This window comes from Podarcis pityusensis (genome assembly GCF_964106645.2).
Source record: "Podarcis pityusensis genome assembly, chromosome: 1".
In the NCBI taxonomy this organism is placed as follows: Eukaryota; Metazoa; Chordata; class Lepidosauria; order Squamata; family Lacertidae; genus Podarcis; species Podarcis pityusensis.
This window is the reverse complement of record NC_138028.1, coordinates 132606716-132629971: the sequence shown is the minus strand read 5'-3', so window position 1 is coordinate 132629971 and position 23256 is coordinate 132606716. Positions and strand designations below refer to the sequence as shown.

Below are 23256 nucleotides of genomic sequence, written 5' to 3'. Positions count from 1 at the left end.
ACCGAGAAGGCCCTCTGCCTGTAACTTGGTTTCTCGCAGCAAGGGAACCGCCAGAAGGCCCTCGGTGCTGGACCTCAGTGTCCGGGCTAGGTATACTAGACCGAGGCCGCTTAGGGCTTTAAAGGGAAAACGCTCAGACACCTTGTCTTAAACATAAACCCACCTCCGTCTGAACATTTTGAGATTTTTCTGCCTTCCCCACAATGCTTGTGTGGCAGAGGGAGTCTTGGCTGAACACTGCTTTGGCCTAGCCCAAGTAAGGTGCACACCCTCCCCTGTGCTTTGACTGACACTTAAAGTCACCACAAGTTCAAGACAGCTTGCTCAGATACCGTTATATCTGGAAGAATTCTGTGGGGACCTTGAGCTGAGATCCACTGGGTATCACAGCCAAAGCAGGGTTTGATGTCAACTTACTATCGGAGATTGGCAGCACTGACCAGCTTTGACAGACAGAAGGTTGTTTCTTAATTCTGGCTTTCCACCCTTTTCACTTGTGCACAAGACGTTTCCTATTAAGCCTCACAGAGACCTGGTGAGATTTCAGTCCTCATTACATGCTTCCCAACTGCAAATGTCTGTGTCTCTGCAAATTATTTTGGAAACTTTGGCGCTGCTTAATCTCCAGAGCACAGAATGAGTCAAATGGAGCCATTGAGAGCACTCACCTCCTGTTCTTATTGCTGCTCCCGGGTAAAAATGTGAACCTGTTATTTTTCTCTGCAACAATTCCGCGTAGGGGAATCAATGTATGCGCCATAGCATGAGCCTTATTTGGTAATGTTGATACAACTAGGCATGTGTTTTCATTTGTTCACTCGGAACTCACTGTTCATGTGTAATATCAACTGTGTTTTACGTGTCATCCCGTTCCCTGCCCACACGTCTGCTTCGTGTACAGAGGTCTAAATCTAGCAAAGCACTGGAGGCAGTGATTCCTCATTGTGCTGGGTCAGGAATATGAAGCAATCAACCACAGCAGGATTTAGAATGAGGATGAGCTTGCGCTGACCAGCTTCAGGGCAACTGGAGCGTGTATTTTCGCACTGTTTGCTGTCTTAACTGGATGCCATGGGGGAAATCTTAGAAAAAGTGTAATGCTACGATCCGTCATGGATGCAACCTGGGATCAGAGGAGGAAAGCACAGAGGTCAAGGCAATAGTACCAGTGTTCAAAAGAAGTGATTAATTAATTTCATCTATACATGCAGCAGGGGACGCGGGTGGCGCTGTGGGTAAAACCTCAGTGCCTAGGACTTGCCGATCGCATGGTTGGCGGTTCGAATCCCCACGGCGGGGTGCGCTCCCGTCGTTCGGTCCCAGCGCCTGCCAACCTAGCAGTTCAAAAGCACCTCCGGGTGCAAGTAGATAAATAGGGACCGCTTACCAGCGGGAAGGTAAACGGCGTTCCGTGTGCTGCGCTGGCTCGCCAGATGCAGCTTGTCATGCTGGCCACGTGACCCGGAAGTGTCTGTGGACAGCGCTGGCTCCCAGCCTCTAGAGTGAGATGAGCGCACAACCCTAGAGTCTGGCAAGACTGGCCCGTACGGGCAGGGGTACCTTTACCTTTACCTTTACCTTTATACATGCAGCACACTCACAATTGATCTATTTATCAAAGACAGTTGTTATGTCTAACTAGATAGGCAGGGTAGTACAAAATATTAATAATAATAATAATAATAATAATAATTTTTACCCCGCCCATCTGACTGGGTTTCCCCAGTCACTCTGGGCGGCTTAATATTAAAATATTAAAAATATAATAAAACATCAGACATTAAAAACTTTCCTAAACAGGACTGCCTTCAGATGTCTTCTAAAGTCAGATAGTTGTTTATTTCCTTGACATCTCTTGGGAGGGCGTTCCAAAGGGTGGGCACCACTACTGAGAAGGCCCTCTGACTGGTTCCCTGTAACTTCGCTTCTTGCAGTGAGGGAACTGCCAGAAGGCCCTCAGAGCTGGACCTCAGTGTCCAGGCTGAACGATGGGAGTGGAGACGCTCCTTCAGGTATACTGGGCCAAGGCCATTAAGGGCTTTAAAAGTCAGCACCAACACTTTGAATGTTGAGTGGAGCAATTGTAGGAAGCTTCGCTCTGTTCCTTGGGTGCTGCAGAGGTCTTCATCCAAAATTGGTTCTGTCCTGAAAGTTCTTATACTTGCTCAGTCTCTTGCTAACTGACATAGACTGTTTTATTATTATTGCAAGGGCTACATGACAAAAGGTCATATTCTCTGACCACATCAGGGTGCCTGTGAGCAAAAGAGCACAACTGTCTTGAAATGTGACATTTCTTCTTCCAAGGAATGTAGTTAAAAAACCAAGTCCTGTTTATAGCCCCTACCCCTTTTGACAACCTTGCAGAGCTCACATCCCATTCATTCCATATATCCTTCCCAATTATAATGTAACTAATTACATTAAAAATAGCAATATTATAAAGGCAAAATCTTTGGACTCATTTTGCAAAATAATATCTGACTTACCCTGGTGCACGTGACATTTTGTTCTTACTAAGTACATTTAATATGGAGAAAAGACACAGAAAAATCCTCGCTGAGTCTTTATCTGATGAGACAAATTCTTGGGATTATGGAACTGGAGTTCAGACCTGCACATGGTATGACCACCAGGTCAAACTCAGTCTACCATGCTGGTACCATGCCTACCAGAAACTTGATAAAATCCTGTTTTTGCTATCTGCCCTAGGACAGGAGATGGGATTATCAAGCACTTCGCAGGCAAAAATATCTGACTAGTGGTAGGCTATGTTTCATCTAGCCGTTCACAGCTTGATTGAAATACAGTGGTACCTCGGGTTAAGTACTTAATTCATTCCAGAGGTCTGTTCTTAACCTGAAACTGTTCTTAACCTGAAGCACCACTTTAGCTAATGGGGCCTGCCGCTGCCGCTATGCGACTTCTGTTCTCATCCTGAAGCAAAGTTCTTAACCCGAGGTACTATTTCTGGGTTAGCGGAGTCTGTAACCTGAAGCATATGTAACCTGAAGCGTATGTAACCCGAGGTACCACTGTAGAGTCTTCCCCTGTTGCTTTGTACAACCAAGATCGACACCACGCAACTACCTTTGTGGCTGTTTGCTTCAGTTCAACCTGCAACAACTTGATTGATCACTGAGGAAGCATCACCAGGTTTTTCAAACTAGAAGTGCTTTGTGGAACTCTTTCTAGATCTTGGACTTTGTTTCCCTTGTGAGATGGTGATTTGTTTCATAAGGAAGCTTTGGTGATAAATATGGCGGAATATAAATCATGAGCTCTTTGTAACAGTTTATTCCCCCTTTTCCTCCAAGGATCTCAGTGTGATATTCTTGCTTCTCCCCATTTCATTCTCCCAACAAGCCTTAGAATTAGGCGAGAGTGAGAGGGAGTCACCAGTTAAGCTTTGTGGCTAAGTTGAGATTTGAACCTGGAGCTCTTCAGTCTAAGACCGAAACTCTCACCACTACAGTGGCTCTAACGTGAGCTGGAAGAAGGTGCAATACAGTCGTACCTTGGAAGTCGACTGGAATCTGTTCCGGAAGTCCGTTCGACTTCCAAAACGTTTGAAAACCAAATTGCGGCTTCTGATTGGCTGCAGGAAGCTCCTGCAGCCAATCAGAAGCTGTGGGAGCCCCGTGGGACGTTTGTCTTCCAAAAGAATGTTCACAAACCGGAACAATCACTTCCGGGTTTGCAGCGTTCGGGAACCAAAACATCCAAGTTCCAGGGCGTTCGGGATCCAGGGTATGGCTGTATATAGATGTACAAACATGTACACAAAAGTTCCTCAACATAACTGACAGCTGCTGTCTTGCCTTGTTTTGTGACCAGGTTTATTAATAATGTTGTGTGTGTGTATATATATATATATATATATATATATATATATATTTATGCAATTGCATTTCAAGTATTTTATCCCATTAAGATTAACAAATTTAATTCCTTATCCAAATACAAAAGACTACTTTATTCCATTTTAACACAGATGACTCTTGTATAGCAAGGCAAATTAGCTTTGTGGTCTTAAAATTTGTCCTTTCATCAGGAAAAGAATGGATAGAGCCAAAGTTTATTTATCAGAATATAAGTGTGTGGGTAGAGAGTATCTTGTTTTGATTTCATGTAAGCCACTCTGGGAGCCTTTTTGGCTGAAGAGTGGGCTACAAGTTCTCAAAATAGAGAGAGAGAGAGAGAGAGAGAGAGAGAGAGAGAGAGATGATAGACATAGCATGTGGGTGGTGCTGTGGGTTAAACCACAGAGCCTAGGGCTTGCTGATCAGAAGGTCGGTGGTTCAAATCCCCGTGACGGGGTGAGCTCCTGTTGCTTGGTCCCTGCTTCTGCCAACCTAGCAGTTCGAAAGCACGTCAAAGTCTAAGTAGAGGTACCGCGGAGGTACCGCTCCGGCAGGAAGGTAAATGGCGTTTCCATGCGCTGCTCTGGTTCGCCAGAAGCGGCTTAGTCATGCTGGCCTCATGACCCGGAAGCTGTACGCCGGCTCCCTCGGCCAGTAAAGCGAGATGAGCACCGCAACCCCAGAGTCGTCCGTGACTGGACCTAATGGTCAGGGGTCCCTTTACCTTTACCTTACCTTCTAGGATCGCCCGTCAGTCTGTGCCATTGTGGCTGGTCTTGCTGCCTTCTTGGGCCTCGGCTTGGCTTACAAAGACCTCACAATTTTTCTCCTGGTTGCTGTGAGGACGTCTGCAGCTGAGACCAGGAGACCACTTCAGACTTTTCGATTGAGAACTGGTATGAACACATTTGGCACCGTGCTCTATTGAGGGGGAAACTAAGCCATAGCATTAGGCTGGCTGTGGTCCAAGCTGAGCGAGAAGCGTTAGAAGCCATCTGTTTTCTCTTTATCACGTTCATTAATACATCAGCAGAGGATCTTTGTTCACCTGGATCTCATGCCAGCTTTGGGAGAGACTTGTTGCGCTAAAGTACATCGGCTATTGGGTCAGTGATGCTGACCCAAATGTAATGTTCCCACCAAATGTAAACATTGGAGACCTGAGTGTGCTTGTTAATGAATGTTACGTTGCATGTTTTTTGTACATGCAGAATCAATAAAATTGCCAGAAAAGGTAATATACAAAACCTGAACACAGTTACAACGTAAATACTCTGCATAGAACATAAAAATTCACTTTCAGGCAGTAGTTCACATTCATAATCTTTTTCCAGTGTAATAATCATAATACTCACTGAATAGCACAGCTCATTAATTTATAAAATCATTTATAGAGCAGCATATTTATGTTAGATTTAAAAGATTTAAATCATCGTCATAATTTATTTTTATTATTTATACCCCGCCCATCTGGCTGGGTTTCCCCAGCCACTCTGGGCAGCCTCCAACAAAATATTATTGTCACAATGGCATAAATACTATATCGCAAGTGGACTGTGCAGGTTTCACAAAATCATTTGTATCTTCCTTTTGCTAACCTGCTCATTTAACTGGAGATAATAAGTCCCAAGCCTTTACCCTCTCTCTGTTATTTGCCTCTTTTTAACATTTCCAAAATCTAACAAATGTTGTTGGCTGCACCTGTTGTATACAGAACTGGCATTTGAATATTGCAAGATACAAAATGCAGCAAGCAAAGCTTCAATTCTGGTTTTAATTTTACACATTTCATTTATAATATCTGTAATACTATATTTTCCAAAATTTTCTTGTTCTTTCACATAGCTGCAATATGTGGATAAAAGCCCCTTTGTTTTTAAAGCAATACCAACATTTATATTCTGTATGTTTATGTGTGTGTGTGTGTGCCTTTCATTTCATGGTGTACAGCACCATTGGTAGACCATTATATAACAACATACAAGTGTTTTGTGTCTTTATTAATCTTCAAATTATTGTTTCCAATTTTTAGTATTATTTTTGTAAGAGATCAGTGCAAATCAACAATGTCTGCAAGGGTTCCCTTCTCTCTCTCTCTCTCTCTCTCTCTCTCTCTCTCTCCCTCGAAGGATTCTGTAATTTTGAGATTTGTGATGTTGTCTTTGCAAATTTATTGTGTCTGATGGGGCTGCCAGTTGACAATTTTCTTTCTTGTTTATTTTAAAAAATAATAGTAGCAGCTGACAAATAGATGGGGCATTTATTGCAGCTTATTGATCCTAGCCATCTGGAGAACCATAACATTACATTTCTTTTATGGCCCCACCTGTATTTCAGAATGTGCAACTGTGCCATTGAAGTCATATGTAAGCTTTTTGCCAGTACTTTATGATTAAATTATTATTCAACATGTTTATAGCTGGGCTCGGTTCTTGCTATTAATCAGGGATTTCTGCCCAAAGGAATACAGTTTCCTCAGGGCACATGTAGGCAGCATTTCGGCCTTTTCATAGATTTGTACAATAACATGGAAAAGGAACTGCGTGTCGAGCACTTTGAGCAGACAGGAAAAGAGCTGTGTTAACAGTCCCCACTTTACTTAAGTACTGATTTTTAAAAGAGAATAATAGAATTGAAATATGGGTTGTTCTCATGTTCCATCCTTGGAGACATGGATTGTGTGAATAATGCTACTAGGGGAATTTTCATGTCGCCTCATGTTCCTTGCATGATTTTCCATGCTATCCCAATGCTGGACCCCTAGACACAACTGGCCAGAATGAGCCAGGTGATGCTCCCTGGCCCCTGTAGAAGCTTTCAGGCCAAATTTACTTGCTGGTCTGAGAATTTAGGAGACAACACCCTGACTGTATATAGAATTGACTTGGTTTGGTATTCCTTGTCCTTTGCTGTCCCTGAAGCTCCTCGTGAACAAGGTTCTGACAAGGTTCCAAGCAGGTGAGGTTGGGTTATCATAGTTTCAAAATCTCATTTTCCAAGCTGTGCACTTTACCTACTCTTGGATCAAAGCTGAGTTTCTGATAGAGCACAAATTAAGTGCAGGAGGATAGCAAGGAAAAATAAGCAATTCTTCTCTACTGCCTGCCTCCTCACCTTTCTGAATTAATTGCATCATGCCCCATAGTGACCGGGAAGGTAATCCATAAGCCAAAATGTATAATTTTGAGACAATAGCCAACTAAAAGGGTGTACATCCTAAACGGCCTCGGCCCAGTATACCTGAAGGAGCGTCTCCACCCCCATTGTTTTGCCCGGACGTGGAGGTCCAGCGCCGAGGGCCTTCTGGTGGTTCCTTCATTGCGAGAAGCAAAGCTGTAGGGAACCAGGCAGAGGGCCTTCTTGGTAGTGGCGCCCGCCCTGTGGAACGCCCTCCCATCAGATGTCAAAGCGATAAACAACTACCTGACATTCAGAAGACATCTTAAGACAGCCCTGTTCAGGGAAGTTTTTAATGTGTGACATTTTAGTGTATTTTTGGTCTCTGTGGAAGCCGCCCAGAGTGGCTGGGGAAACCCAGCCAGATGGGCGGGGTACAAATAATAATAAATTATTATTATTATTATTATTATTATTATTATTATTATTACATCCTAAACTTTTGAGAAAACGATAACAGTTCTTCAGTTCTGTGCATCTAGTTTCCATCCTCACTCCTCTGCCCTGCCAAAAAAATGATACAGAAATGAACAATGAGAGAGAGTCTCTCATGGTCATACTTTGCCCCTAAAAATGTGTTGGGAAAGCTTGTTTTCATTCTTAGGATTATTATATTTCATTAATTTGAGCACTGTTCATTTTGGTACTTGGTAGCAATTATCTGATGGATTTTTTCCTTAAACTCAAAAGTGTTGCAGTTAATTTTTTTAATTATATCATAAAGCCGAAAAGGTCCGGAAGATCACTTTAATCTATTCCATTTCGTGTCTTCAGAGAGGGTCTTCAGTTTTGTACCCCATAGCCACACGCTGCATAAAATCCACGATATCCAGATGACCAAGTGTGGACCAAGTAGAGAACAAAGAGGGAAAACCTGAGCACTTCAAATAATAATGCAGTAAAAACAGAGGCATGGTCTGTTTTCCCTTTTAAACCAACACTATTACTTTCTGGCTTATGGTCCTATGCATAGTTGCTTTAAATCTCACTGTTTTGAATGGAATTTCTGTGAAAGCAACTGTGTGCGGGAAGATTAGCATATATTATGAGTTTTTGTTTTGTTTTGTTACTTTGTTATAAGCACTGAGAAAAAATGGGCTCGTTTTGCTGTTTAATTGTAGCAGCTGACAAATGACTGTTTCAGTGCAGGTTGCTGAACATCTGGAAAGCCATGCTCTTTTAATTCATTTTACAGTCCCACCTGTGTCTTAAAATGTACAGCTGTGTAATTATGAGTAAGCACCAAGCGTTTAGTGGAGTTGGTAATTTTGGATGACTTTGGAACAGTCTTTTTTTGGGTGCACAAAAGACTTATATAACATCTAAACCAGAGCTTTCCAAATTGTGCGTTACGACACGTTAGTGTGCCGACTGCAGTATATAGGTGTGTCACACGAATGCTCCCTGCGTTCCTCCCAGGCCTGGAAAGGGGTTAGTTTCACCTGCAGTTTGCTAGTAAAACTGAATTACCGTGTCGCGAAATGATGCATATCTAAAAAGCGTGTCACTGACATGAAAAGTTTGGAAAGCTCTGATCTAAACACTTGAGTATCCCTTTTCTGGGGCTTCCCCTTTTATTTCTTTGTTACTCTTACATCTTCCCTTTTTCCTCTACTGGAGAGCCAATACAGTGGTACCTTGGGTTACATACGCTTCAGGTTACATACGCTTCAGGTTACAGACTCCACTAACCCAGAAATAGTATCTCGGGTTAAGAACTTTGTGTCAGGATGAAAACAGAAATCGTGCTCCGGCGGCGCGGCGGCAGCGGGAGGCCCCATTAGCTAAAGGGGTGCTTTAGGTTAAGCACAGTTTCAGGTTAAGAACGGACCTCCGGAACGAATTAAGTACTTAACCCGAGGTACCACTGTACGATTCAAAATAAAGTTGTTCAATAGATCCAGACAGCTTCCAGGGGGCTTGCGAAGTGAAAGTCATCCTGCTTTTACTGTGAACACTGCAATTATGGCTTTCCAGGGCCCAGCAAAATTGTTGGCTTTGGAAAACTGAATTCAGTTTCCAACTTGGCCCTGAAATTCATTGTATAACTTCATCAGGCTATGGCCTTTGGCCTGGTTTGGATGTACCAACACTTTCCACGTATCTGATCAGGCATGGTTATGCGTACCACACTGGTTCCACTGGTTCCAGATTGGGAGGCTGGGCATTTAAATCCTAAATCCAGCAGAGGCCCGCTAGACTACCGCAGCTCCCCTTTCCACTTTACACAAAGTATCTGACTTGCCTTTCCCATCTTTTCCATGTTAGAAGATCCTGTTGAGGCCCCCCAAATCCCTGAGCCAGCACTGCAGGTATTGTGTCCTAGTGACAATTCACACAAGCACAGTGCTCCAATATTGATGTTTTAAGCCTGACACACATACAAGTTGCTGCCAAGTTCCTGTTGGTTGTATTACTACTTCCGCACAGCTGTACCTTGCTCTATGAAGAGCCATTGAATGTCTTAATCAGGTGAATGGCCTTTCAGTACTTCATCCTATTAAATAACAGTCGCCTTTCTTGCAGGATTGTGATGAGTTTGAGTAAAATAAGGAAAGGTATCTGAGCTGACATTGGGGAGTGGGCAGGGTGGTAATAAAAGTCATAGTCTTCTTCAGTTGTCTGGTTAGTTTCAAGGGTGGAATGCCTCAAAACCTATAGGAGCCTCTTATTTTGCATTCACATAGAAACATTTATGGGCAGATACTAGTATCAGAGGATGGACACGAGCTGAATTAAAACATCTCTCCAGCCCAAATGCCTTGCTAGTGTAAGAACAGTATACAGTTCTGGTAATGAGAGAGCTTTGATCAAGCATATACTGTATTTTATCCAGGCTTTGCCAGTGAGGTTAGATTAGGTTTTGTAGAATCTGCTATTCATATGCACACTTAAAAGTCAGTGTGTGTGTGTGTGTGTGTGTGTGTTCAGTATGTTCTGTAGAAGCTTCCAGTAATTGAATCTAGGTTAGCTGAATATCTGAATTCAGTTGTTTCCACCCCCCGTAGCCTCTGTCTCTTCATGACGGTATATTGAATAGCATTTCAAGCATCCAACTAGCCTTCCAAGTGCTATCCAAGCACCCAGTAATACAGATGCATAAAGATGTCCCTTGAGCCATTTGGGTAAATTAGGTTGTATTACAACCTCAGAACACTTTAGCGTAACTAGTATAACACCGCTGAGGAGATAGTATCGATTGCCTGTGAGCGTTTAGAGCTTTTATTAGAGGCTGAGCTAAGCTTAATGGATTTCCCCACCCTTTTTCTAGGTATCAAAGCAAGCCAAAGAGTTCCTGGAATATGTCTATGAAGAGCCCCTGATTGACATCCAGCAGGAAAACCCGATGCTGTATAGACATGTTGAGCCACTGACAACGGTGGTCCGTCTGAGACAGCAGCTGAAATCCCTCCGAGCCTATTTGTTCAGCTGCAGCGCAGCAGTGGCCGAAGACCTGCGAAGGAGGTAGGAAGAAGGGGTATCAGGCAAGCTTCCTCGGGGCTCCCTTCCCCTGTTTGTCTGTCTCTCACTTCCTCTTCTCGGTTCCCATGACCTAGCAATTAAAGTGCGGCCCGTTGTGTCTGCCTACTCGTCGTAACTGGATACTTCCCATGCAACTGGATGGTCCACGGCCTTAAAATATCTCTGATTCACCAGCGCTTTTCTTAAGGATATTGGGAAGAGAGCGGCTCCGCAAACTGACAGCCTTACAGCAGGAATGGTTTTCTGTGCAGCAGATGTAAACTTAGCAGTCATTGCATGCCAATTAGAGAGCAATAGAATATGCAGGCTTTGGAACAAGTTACATACATACAAGGCATATGGAACTGACTCGCTGTGTCAGATCATTAATCCAACTAGTCTCACATGGTGTATTCTGACCTTGCTGTAATTCTCCAAGATCGCCATTTTTCCCTGCCCTGCCACATGAGATCCTTTGCAACTCTAGATGCCTGGGATTGAGCCTGGCAATGCTTCATGCAGACCATGCGCTGTGACACTGAGCTGCACCAAAACGCCACACTCTGAGCACATGAGCATGGCTGTTATTTTGGCTAGTGCTGCTACTGCTGGAAGAGTTCCCACTCAGCTGGGGTTTGTGCATTTGCAGAGGCATTTCAGTGATGCGTCTGAAATATAATTGCCACTGGGCGATCCAGCAATAGCTCTTAGCATCCCAGGGGAACTGCATTTAAAGTCCTGTGGTTTGGAGTCACCTACTGCCCGACTTTTCCTCCCCCATCCATCACCGAGGTCGGTGCCTCAGGCAGAGCAAGGAACAGGGTAAGGCCTGCTGTTGAAATGGTGCCCTCCTCCTCCTCTGAATTGAACACAGCTTACAAGGCCTAAGAAGGAGGGAAGGGAAGTTCAGACTTGTACCCACGCAACAAACCCCAGAAACTATTTGTTTCTTTTGTCTCATGGAGTTCACTGGAAATAATTAAGAGCCAAGGAAGCCAAAAACTGGAACTGTACCTTGGTTCTGTCTCTTGGTCACATTGTGGTGTGCCAGAATGTGGGGGGTGGGGGGGTGGGGTGGGATGGCCAGAACACAATAATGTGGATTTGCTTTCATATAAATAGATGATTCCCTGCTATCCTCCCTAAATTGTGCCCTGTTGCGGGGTAGGGGAAGAAAGACAATTGACACCTGCTTGTTTTGCCAGTAATGAAAGGGAAGTGATCTTTGCCATTCAGGAGATAACCTGTGTCGGTGCCTTGGTTCAAAATGTCAAGAACAGCTAAGGGGAGTCATCAGTGTCAGGAAGGTGGGGGATGCTGGTAACCACATTCCTGCTTAAGTGTGTGTTGCGGGGACTGAACGGAGCTTTTTCTTTCTTTTAAATAAAAGATCTGCAACTTTGTAAGGAGGGTGCACGTAATGCTTTACAAATTATTGCCTTGCCCTTACACATGCATCCACAAGCGACATTATCTTCTGCTTTTTTCCTTTCCTTCATTTTGTAATACTGGTAATAGTGCCTCTTTCAATTAGTATGAAGGCAGGATGGCTTATGGAGGGTGCAGTTCAGAAAAAGGTGTCGGAGAGAAATTACTGCTTTTGATTAAAAACCAAAGGGGGAAAAAAATAAAAGAATGTTCTGATTAAAATAAAGAGGCAGGGAGGGCTGAACCAAGTCAATGAAGAGAGTCGGAGAAAAGAGATCAAAGGAAACAAAGAGAGAAAAGCAACAGGGCCTGGAGACATGGGGCAGAGAGGGGAAGGTGAGGATGCTGGCTGCGGATGAAGAGCCAGAGCTGATGGGAAAAGGTGATGGAAAAGGGGCCAGGAGAAGCTGTGAAGAGGCATTCAGGAGAGCACAGGAACAAAAGCAAACCTGAGAAAATAAGAACCGCTGGGAGCTACAAAGTGCCTAAACAAAGGAGGATTAGAGGCGGAGGAAGAAGCAGTCGCGTGGACATAGTGCTGGAGGCAGGGAGGGTGAAGTTGGGATATGGTTTTCGGGGGCTTCCAAGAACTGAAAATATCAAATTGTTATCAACGTTGGGGGAAAGTAGCATTGCAGCATAGCCCGTTGGGGTAAGACGTGGTAGGCACATGGAATGATGCTGCCAATAAAATCAGCGGGAAGAAAAAATTATTTTAAAAGGTTTCCAATGGGCTAAATTAAAAGGTGTTTGAGTAACAGAACATAGCTTAATTTTATCTTGTCGTCAGGTCAGCTTGGATTAACCTTCGACTATAAAACCATATTGGTAGCTACAATTCTCTGAACACAGTCTGTCATGCCCTCAAACTTCATAACAACTCTCATCATGAGGATAAATCCTTTTCCCTTTCTCCATCTTTTTGTTCATGGTGTGAGCCTCACTCTGTGTGTGTGTGTGTTTTAACCTCATTATTTTGTGTGTGTGCAAGATTTTATCACACTTCCTAGTTTCTTGTTCTGCGAACGAAAACCTTGCCAGTGATTATCCACTATGTTATTTCCTATTTTGTAGCCCTTATTTGTAACACAGTCGCCATTTCTACAGAACGTGAGGTAATCCAGGAGTTTGTTTTTTCATGGTTAAATTATTACCCACCCCGTTCCCACTTATTCCTCGTTTCAGTTATGTGAAAAACCAGCAGCTCTGAGAACACCATCTTGAAGTCCTGTCAGTGTGGTATAAACAAGCTGAAACAAAACTGTTAATAGGGCCGTCCAGAGAGAACTAAGAGCGGACTGATTAATCACGATGGCACCCTGTTGCTTTTACAGCATGGATAGCCTTTCTTCTGAGGGAAAGAGAAGAGTCTGCTCCTGTTTTTCTTCTGGTTTTCATTACTATCCATGCTTGTGTGTTAAAATGCACAAGGGTATTAGTAATAATAATAATAATAATAATAATTTTTGATTTGTTTACCACCCTTCATCCAAAGATCCCAGGGCAGTTCACAAGAGAAAGTGTGGGGAAATGGCTGCCAAATCTGTGCGCTGGAGTCGCAGTTTATTTCCGAAGCAACTATAGCCTAACATGTAGGAGAACGAAAAGAAATCTTGGAGTTCTCTGTGTTCCCTTTGAACAAAGTAGTATTTACGGTGATTTATCAGATCACTTTTCTTGATGATTCCCGGGTGCTTGTTGCATCGGCTATTTAAATAAAGGCTAAGATTATTACAGTGGTACCTCGGGTTACATACGCTTCAGGTTACAGACTCCGCTAACCCAGAAATAGTGCTTCAGGTTAAGAACTTTGCTTCAGGATGAGAACAGAAATTGTGCTCTTACAGCGCGGCAGCAGCAGGAGGCTAAAGTGGTGCTTCAGGTTAAGAACAGTTTCAGGTTAAGTACGGACTTCCGGAACGAATTAAGTACTTAACCCGAGGTACAGTGGTGCCTCGCAAGACGAAATTAATTCGTTCTGCGAGTTTTTTCGTCTTGCGGTTTTTTCGTCTTGCGAAGCACGGTGTCAGAAAAGTTTTGGAAAAGCTTCAAAAATCACCAAAGTCTTCAAAAACCTCAAAAAAGGCTACCACACCGCGTGCTATGAGTTGCTCCTTGAAGTCAAGTCGCAACTGTATTAATGGTTTTAAGAAAAAGGAAACAAACTTGCAAGACGTTTCCGTCTTGCGAAGCAAGCCCATAGGGGAAATCGTCTTGCGAAGCAACACAAAAAACCAAAAACCCTTTCGTCTTGCGAGTTTTCCGTCTTGTGAGGCATTCGTCTTGCGAGGTACCACTGTACCACTGTACAGAAACAGAAGTGCTTTGCAAAAAAAAAAAAAAAAAAAAGGGAATAGCTTGAGTTTGAGTGCATCCTGCTGCATTGTCACAGTCCGTAACATCTGACCCTAGAGAGGCCATGGCGCTTGTCAGCTCTGATGGACTGGTGGTTTCTCACTTAACTTTATCCAGTACAATAGAGCTATCTAGAAGCAATGTGCCATTTCTGGGGGCCCTTTGGCCATCGGTGGGCCTTTTCTCTCAATAGTTCCTCCAGGAAAAGTGGCACAACATTGCAGTGGCCTCGGTAGGAGCAAAGTGGAAGTGTTAGCCAGCAGTAGCAGCAGAGCTATATGATTCTCCTTCACGTCATGGCAACTTGGAACCACCACCAGAAGTGGTCTCTCTCGTAGTAGCCCCAAAAGAGTTCATATTTAAGATTCCCTTTTAATTTCCTACTTGGTAATGCAATCACAGATGGTTTTTCAAAACGTTTTCATTTCGCTTTTATAGCAAAAGTTGTAATAAACAGAAAAACAACAACCCATCAACCAAGATTTGTGTTATTGACCAGTGGTTAAGAGGGAGATAGATGGTGAAAGATGGAAGATTACAACACAATTAATACCACAAATCAAGTATGAGTATCTGGTCAAAATAAGGAACGTGAGGCTGAAGTGGTATTTGCTTTTAATATAATAAGAGTAAGAATATATTTATACCCTGCCCACCTGGCTGGGTTTCCCCAGCCACTCTGGGCAGCTCCCAACAGAATCTTAAAAACACAATAAAACATCATACATTGAAAACTTCCCTAAACAGCAGGGTTTTTTGGGTTTTTGTAATTTTATTTTAGCTATTGTGATTTATGTGGAATATGTTCAGTTTAATTGTGTATTTTTAAAATGTTTTAATTGTTTGTGACTACTTTTGCTATGTAGAATGCTGAAAGCCACCTGTGGCACGGTTTGCACTGTGGAAAAGCGGATACAGATAAAATTATGTATGTATGTAATTGATTTGCTATGGTTGGTTTCTCAGCCAGAGCGATTTGCCAGGTCCTCCCAAACCATTCTTGGCCTTCAAGTCTCTCCATCTCACCCACAGGACTTTTTCCACACAACAACCTTCCACTCACAAGTATGTCCTGCCCTGCATGTATGTACAAACATGTTACATGGATCGGTAATAACATCATAGGTGAATTTATTTTATGGTACACAAGCACCATATATAGGCAAGTTGACTGGCTTTCCTAAAAGGACCACTTAGAATCTGGGATTTCACAAACTTGAAGGTCTGTCCATGTTGGAAAATTTGCATAAGGTATTTTCAAGTTCATACTCTCCACAGGAGCAGCTCCTGGAAATCTGTCGCCCCAAATTTCCAAAACTGCAGATTTTGAAATAATAGGTGACATTAAAATCATGGGACTCTAGAAATGCTATATTTGTTGCAGGACTGACGTAACGCAGCTTTCAAAAAACCAGCTTTAAATGGCATGTAGAATTTCTTATAAGATTGCTAAAATTGCTGCATGACAAAGGAGATAATGGCATTGATCATATTTTAGAAGAGATTTTAGAAAACAGTGGATATTAGAAAATGACAAATGCTTCTTTTCTTTCATAAGAGATTGCCTTTTTTAAAAATCCCACTGAGATTCAAAATTGTTTTCACTTGCAGAAGCATTGCTTGAAAAATTGGCTCTACCTATGTCCAGCCTATATTTATCACTTTAGGAAAAGCTTGCAGCAATCTTTTAAAGTGCACCTGCAGAAACAGCAACTGCCCCTGTTGCAAAGTAGATGAAAGGTTAGCCTTTTAAATACTTCCTGCTCAGTACTTCATTTTTCAGATATACAGAAACAAGATCACTAAAAGATGTTTCTGAACAACCAATTATATTCTGAATTGCAAATATTCAAAATGTAAAACAGCACTGCAGTATTAAAATAAATAAATGATGGAGCCAACTCAGAACAAAATAAACTAGCTCAGTATAAATCTTATTAGCCAAGTCTGCATAGGTTTCTACTTCACCTTCACTTAACTTATTGCTCTGAGGGCCTTCTGGCAATTTCATCACTGCAAAAAGAGGGGTTCCAGGTTCCTTCTTGGTAGTGGTGTGTGCCTTCCCATCAGATATCAAACAGATAAGCAAGTGTATTACTTTTAGGAGACATCTGAAGGCAGCCGGGCGTAGGGAAGTTTTTTTTATGTTGTTTTATTGTGTTTTTATATTTTTTGGAAGCTGCCCAGAGTGGCTGGGGCAAGCCATTCAGATGGGTGGCATATAAATATGATGGTGATGATGATTAAGCAGTTCTGTGTTATAACTACTTTGCTTTCTGGATTCACTTTGTTGACATTGACATTTCATTTTTGTGCAGACCTCTTCTTTAGATTATTTGCTTTTTTTGCCAAAATGTTTAATACAATAATCTTTTTTTAAAAGCAAGAACAAGTAAGCTACACAGAAGAGGTGGGGAAGGGGCTTCCAGCAGCCACATCTTAAGAGCCTTTTGGTCATCTTAGGATGCAATTCACCGGCACAGCCAGGTGCTTCTTTTTCACTCTAAAGTTGTTTCTCTGGCAAGAGGGCGGGGGAAGCAGCTGGGCAGCTCTGTTTTAGTTGTCCAGCACAGAAACAAAATCAGTTTGCACTGCTGCAGGACAATCGAGTCTATAGGACTGAACAGTCAGACAGATTTTTTAAAGGATCTGGGCTTAAATTTACTCTAGACATAAACTTCTAAAAGTGGGTAGATCAAGAGCAGCACTATTTGTTCTGAAAGAGAATGGCACTTGATCAAACTGTTTTTTGCATACAGTAGTACAGTCGTACCTTGGTTCTCGAACGCCTTGGTACTCATACACTTTGGCTCCCATACACCTAGAAGTAAGTGTTCCAGTTTTCGAACATTTTTTGGAAGCCAAATGTCCGACACGGCTTCCACTTGAGTGCGAGAAGCTCCTGCAGCCACACCTTAGTTTTCAAATAGTTTCGGGAGTCGAACGGACTTCTGGAACAGATAATATTTGAGAACCAAGGTATTTGAATCCTTTTCTTATATATCCTCATAAGAACAGTTCCTTGATTTATGCCCACCTGCCTCGATTTCATTGAGCTGCAGACTGTGAACTTCAGAATTTACTCTGCGCTTATCACTTTTGTACTTTGGCTTTTTGCATAGGTCTTAGGCAGGTCTGTTTGCATTTGTTTTAGCCTAGCTGTCAGAGTGCTTAATTCAGTGCAGAAAAATTACTCTGAGCTGATGACAAATCATCTCTTAAATGCCTTCGGACAGTGTTTATTCTTAACAAAGGGACATAGCTACAAACCCTGCAACTTCGCCCTAAATGCAGAAAACAAAGCCTTATCTTGGGTTCTGTTCACAGTCAAAAAGTCACAGATAACCTTTTGTTTGTGCAGATACATCCCTGATAAGGCTGAGAGCCAAGGATGGATGAAATGTCTGGTTCTATCTTGCACAATTGTCATGCTTCAAACTAATTGCCAGTGAAAAAGAAATGGAAACACACAAGAAACTGCGCACGGTGCCCAAGTTCCTTACTTAGATGTAATGTTTCTAATCCCACCCTGAACCAACAGGCAAAAGCCTACATTTCTATTTCTGTCACTTCTTAAGTTGTTCACCCAGAAGAGGCTTCACCTTTTCTTCCTCCCCCCCCTTTTTTTTTAAAAAAAAAGGAATTCCCACCATTCCATCTTAAAAGTAAGGTTCAGGTTGCTTCCAGACGGAAGCCGCCTCCTTTTCCCTTTTTGGTGGCTTGCAAAACTACAGTGCCCATTCCATGCAATGATGAAGCTTTTATTTACCATATTTTTCACTCTATAAGACGCACCAGACCACAAGACGCACCTAGTTTTTGGAGGAGGAAAACAAGAAAAAAATATATTCTGAATCTCAGAAGCCAAAACAGCAAGAGGGATCGCTGCGCAGTGAAAGCAGCAATCCCTCTTGCTGTTCTGGCTTCTGGGATAACTGTGCAGCCTTCATTCGCTCTATAAGACGCACAAACATTTCCCCTTACTTTTTAGGAGGGAAAAAGTGAGTCTTATAGAGCAAAAAATACGGTATTTCTTTTTGTTTGATTGAACTATTTTCTGTCCACACCAGCGGACAGATTGCGATGGGATGTGTCTGGAATTCAGAGTACACATCCCCATCACCAAACCTCCTTCTGAGAAGGGAAAAGCTCTCTGTGTGTTTAAAGGTTGTGTGGTTGTAGGTTTGGGCACACACCCCTTTCCAACAGCTGTAATGTGGTCTTCAGGTTCTCCACACCTGCCCTAAGTAAACAAACCAACGTCCTTAACCCTGAAGTCTTGGAATGATTGAAACAGCTTTGGCTTGCACCATTTTTATTGTTGTTCTTAATGTATTGGTGTTGCCTTCCATTGTTGTTGCTGAGAATATTGCATCCCACTGACGTTTCACCTTTAGGCTGCAGTTATATACACACTGTGAGTAAGTCATATTGAACTCAGTGGGGCTTATGTCTGAGTAAAGGATTGCCGTGCCCATCTGCACCTTTTTATTATTGTTATGTATTTATTGAATTTATATCCTGCCTTTCCTCCCAAAGGAACCCAGAGGCACAACCTCTGCTGGCTCCCTGCTGCGGTGATTTTTGTTTCAGTCTTCTTTTATATTTCTCAAAGCATTTCAAAAAATCTGTGCCAAAGTTGCAGCAAAGGAGGAACATTCGTTTAAGCGTGCCAGTTCTTCTTCTAAACCAAACTATTTTGCAATGCAGTTTTCCCCCCAAGATCTAAACTGATTTCTCAATGTGAATAAATGACAATGTTTGTTGGTGCTTCTTCAAAGAAAATATTGCGCTGAACTAGATGTCCTGGCTGAATTGACCTCCATCTGACTGTACAGATGTTCATAAGGTTGCCTTTAAAGCACTCAGACCCTGGATGCAACTGGTTCCATCCATTAGGCACATGATCTTAGTGCCACTGAGTGCCTTATGCTCTCTTTGATTTTGACGAGGAGAGCTTCTTAATGCACTTGGAGTGCTGTCATCAGAAGTAGGCTTTGGCTATTCTGCTGCTCCCTTCCATTGCAAATGAACAAGACCTGTTTCTGCAGTAATAGGAGTTTTGTTTAAAATAAAAAGTCAACAAAATTGGGCAGACCTTATTTTTAAGGCTTCTTCCCTGTCCCAGTTTCCATGGCAATGGGAATAAGTGTGCTTTTCTTACGGTTTCTCACTTACTGGTCATGTGCTTTGTTGCTTCCAATATGTGTTTGTTGCGTTTCATCCTTGATAGAGTACTTTCTTATGGAACCAAAAAGGTGGGATATCTTTTGACGTCTCTGCCAATGTCACTTTGAGAAGCTGCTTTCATAGCATATTTGCCCCAAACATATGTGTGTGTGTGTGTGTGTGTGTGTGTTATATTTGAACGATATTTCCAACTCTCCTTTCCTGGGTATGATTGATAGATTTAGACATAACTACTTTTGAATCTGGGATGTTTTTCTTCATCAAGAAGTACATTGTTCTTATTTTTGCAGTGGTAAAAACCTAGGATGAACTTCTATGTCTGAGTGGCTAGGGAAACCCAAGCCAGATGGGCGGGGTATAAATGATAAATTGTTGTTGTTGTTGTAGCAGTTTACAATCATAAAGTGAATCGTATGTCCCTAACAAAATTTTATATTTGTCATTTGAATGTTATTAACGTTGTTAGAGAACCATGTCTTGTCAAGAAACTATTCAGAGAAAAAGGAGGCAAAACCAACAGACATGTGGCACAGTGCTATTTTTCTAGAAAAAGAGGTGCCCAAACTCACCATGAATGCCCCCCCCCAAGCGTTCTCTTATAAGAGCAATGGTGCCCACCTGAGAGGTGCTGGAACTGAGTTCCGGCTGGGAAAGAAAGCCCTGTATGTGGGCATATACAAAACGACAGATCTGTTAAGATGCCACTGTTACTTCCCAATTTAAAATGAGGTCATTTGGTTTTTAGTTTAAAGCTGTGTGGAATTTTGTGAATGGGTAAAAATCTTTAATATTCAGCACTAAAAAACAACAACAACCAGTCTCTAGGATGGTTCAGATTTTGTGCCAGTCTTTCTCCAAACTTTGGGATAAAATGGAAATGACAGGGTTCTAGAAGATGCAGCTGGAACCACCTGTAGAGGCATGTTTTTCCTCTGCAGTCTTCATCCTGTGGTCTGTGATCATACCGTGTGCCAGCCAGTTTTAAAGAAGACCTTCCTTTGTGAGAAGGAAATGGTAGGCCTGCAGGAAATGCTGTGGTCAGTGAAAGTAATGCAGATGCTCTGAATACTGTTTTAAAAAAATTGGGATGATGGTGGAAGGGTGTTTTTTTCTCATGGATGTTGAAGAATTCAGTGTTTTAATACAGTGGTGCCTCGCAAGACGAAATTAATTCGTTCTGCGAGTTTTTTCGTCTTGCGGTTTTTTTCGTCTTGCGAAGCACGGTGTCGGAAAAGTTTTGGAAAAGCTTCAAAAATCACCAAAGTCTTCAAAAACCTCAAAAAAGGCTACCACACCGCGTGCTATGAGTTGCTCCTCGAAGTCAAGTCGCAACTGTATTAACGGTTTTAAGAAAAAGGAAACAAACTTGCAAGACGTTTCCGTCTTGCGAAGCAAGCCCATAGGGAAAATCGTCTTGCGAAGCAACTAAAAAAACCAAAAACCCTTTCGTTTTGCGAGTTTTCCGTCTTGCGAGGCATTCGTCTTGCGAGGTACCACTGTATCATCTTACAAGAAGTTTCTGTATGAGATTTTGTACTCTGAAAATTATACAAATACTCACTTTTTATTCTTGTTTTTCACCAAGAATTTTCCCTAGAGAGTATCTTCTTCAGCAGATCCACCTGTACTCCTTGGCAGACCTACAGCAGGTAATTGAATTTAGTTTCTCCAGAAGCTGGGCCTTATTCATACTGTGAATACAGATTTTGTCAAGCTATGTCTTGGTGAGCCTTTCCAGACCAAGAAGCCTTCCTAAATGGTAACTCAGAGAAATGCCTTAATCATAGATTGCTTAAGAGCCAGTGTGGTGTAGTGGTTAAGAGCGGTGGACTCGTAATCTGGTGAACCGGGTTCACGTCTCCGCTCCTCCACATGCAGCTGCTGGGTGACCTTGGGCCAGTCACACTTCTCTGAAGTCTCTCAGCCCCACTCATCTCAGAGTGTTTGTTGTGGGGGAAGAAGGGAAAGGAGAATGTTAGCCGCTTTGAGACTCCTTTGGGTAGTGATAAAGCGGGATATCAAATCCAAACTCTTCTCTTCTTATCTATAACCAGAATATCAGTGATGATGATTTATTGCCATTAATGCAGTTAATGGCAGATGAGCTGATACCTTTTATGTCCTTAACCGGAATAAAGCCTACATGGATGTAAAGATACAGGGCAAAGGATCTCGTACATTTTGTTAGAAGCTCATGAATGAGAGCCGATATAAGTGGTTAAGGGGTTATCTGTGAGCCAAGAAGACCCCAGTTTAAATCTGACTTAATCTATGAATTTCATAAATGACCTTAAATGGGCCATGCTTCTGTCAGGCTCAGAACACCACCTGTAAGTTAGAGATTTAAAATATTAGTCTAGCTTACATTGCTATTGTAAAGATTTCATGTGTGTGAACTGATTTTGAATGTTCCAAAAGCATTACATAAAATGCTGAATAATCATTAAATGCTGTTGAGCGCCTGTATCGCGGAAGTGACTTGTCTGCTTGCGGAGTTGTGAGATAGGAACAAGCAAACCGGTTCAAGGGAAAAGCCAAAGAGCAGAGGTCTTCGTGAAGCTTTTTGTAAGTGCCTCGTTCTTCAGATAATCAAACTGCAGAAGAGCAAGTGGCCTAAACTTGGGGTGTCAGTCTCCCCAGTTGCCGGTTTCGTAATCTCCAATGCCTTGCAAGCTGCTTAGCGCCAAATATTGATAGCGGACTTTCAAGAAGTGATCAGTAGCTTATCAAACTTTCCTTGGGAGGGATGGAGGCTTGCAAGAGTCATACTGCACGCATTTATTTAGCTGCTACTCTGACAGATTTCTTTGTCCTGATATACATTTACATTATTTCCTTCCCTTTCTGCACCCCAGACCTTTCATCATGTAATTCAATTACAGTTGTGGCTCGGGTGCGTTAAATTGGATTCTGCTTTTAATCTGGCTGGATCCTTATTATCAGCCCAGAAAGTCTCTCTCTCACTCTCTCCTTCCCCCTCCACAATTTCCTTTCTTCTTAAGTGAGAAAACAGGCCATGCCATTTCAGTCAAAATGGTGAAATGATAAGGTTGGAAGAAGATCAGGACCCTTTAGCATAGCTGTCAACTTTCCCCTTTTCTTGCGAGGAATCCTATTTGGAATAAGGGAATTTCCCTTTAAAAAAGGGAACCGTTGACAGCTATGCCCTTTAGGTGCTCTTAGTGATGCCCTAGCCAGATCCTTATTCAGGAAGTGTGACATTCTTGATTTGTCTAACATCCATGGGACCCAAATCAGTGTACATGTGGTTCCCAGGAAGTCTCACATCCAGGCACTGATCACCCCTAGACCTGCTTACCTTGAGCAAAATGCCTCATGTTCCTTGAAACCATATCCCTGGAAGAAAATCAGTTTGAATGGATTCTATTAGAAAAGAAGTGTATCTAGGCACTGTGGTCATCTGCAAGGGATTCTCACGTGGCAGGGTTAATGTTGCCAGCATTTAAGTCATGTTTGCAGACACCTGTATAACTCATAGTTGGTCTGCCAACAGGTCTGGTGCCTGATGCTAGCACTCCATAATGCACATGAATTTAGGTTGCAGTCCTAAACCCGCTTACCTTGAAGAAAGCCCCATTTAACTCAGTGCGACCAGCTTCTGATTAGGCTTGTCCTGCTAATAAATGATAAACCGTGTTTACTTAGGAGTAAGTCACATTGAGTTGAATCGGGCTTACTCCCAGGTAATAGTAATGCTGCTTTCCATGCATTTGCACATGGTGAACCTTGTTGAACAAACCTTGTATTAGCTGTAAGCCAC

General features: G+C 42.5%; 1 protein-coding gene across 4 annotated transcripts in view; it reads left to right on the top strand.

Annotated features, from left to right (window-relative positions):
• The window catches only part of PLEKHM3 (pleckstrin homology domain containing M3), an 83969-nt gene that overhangs the window by 31035 nt on the left and 29678 nt on the right, over positions 1-23256 (top strand). For all 4 annotated transcript variants that reach the window (XM_081016745.1, XM_081016746.1, XM_081016747.1 and 1 more), the window contains 2 exons: positions 10312-10505; positions 21061-21124. In XM_081016745.1, the coding sequence (XP_080872871.1) occupies positions 10312-10505; positions 21061-21124 (258 nt within the window). The remainder of the gene's footprint in view (positions 1-10311; positions 10506-21060; positions 21125-23256) is intronic.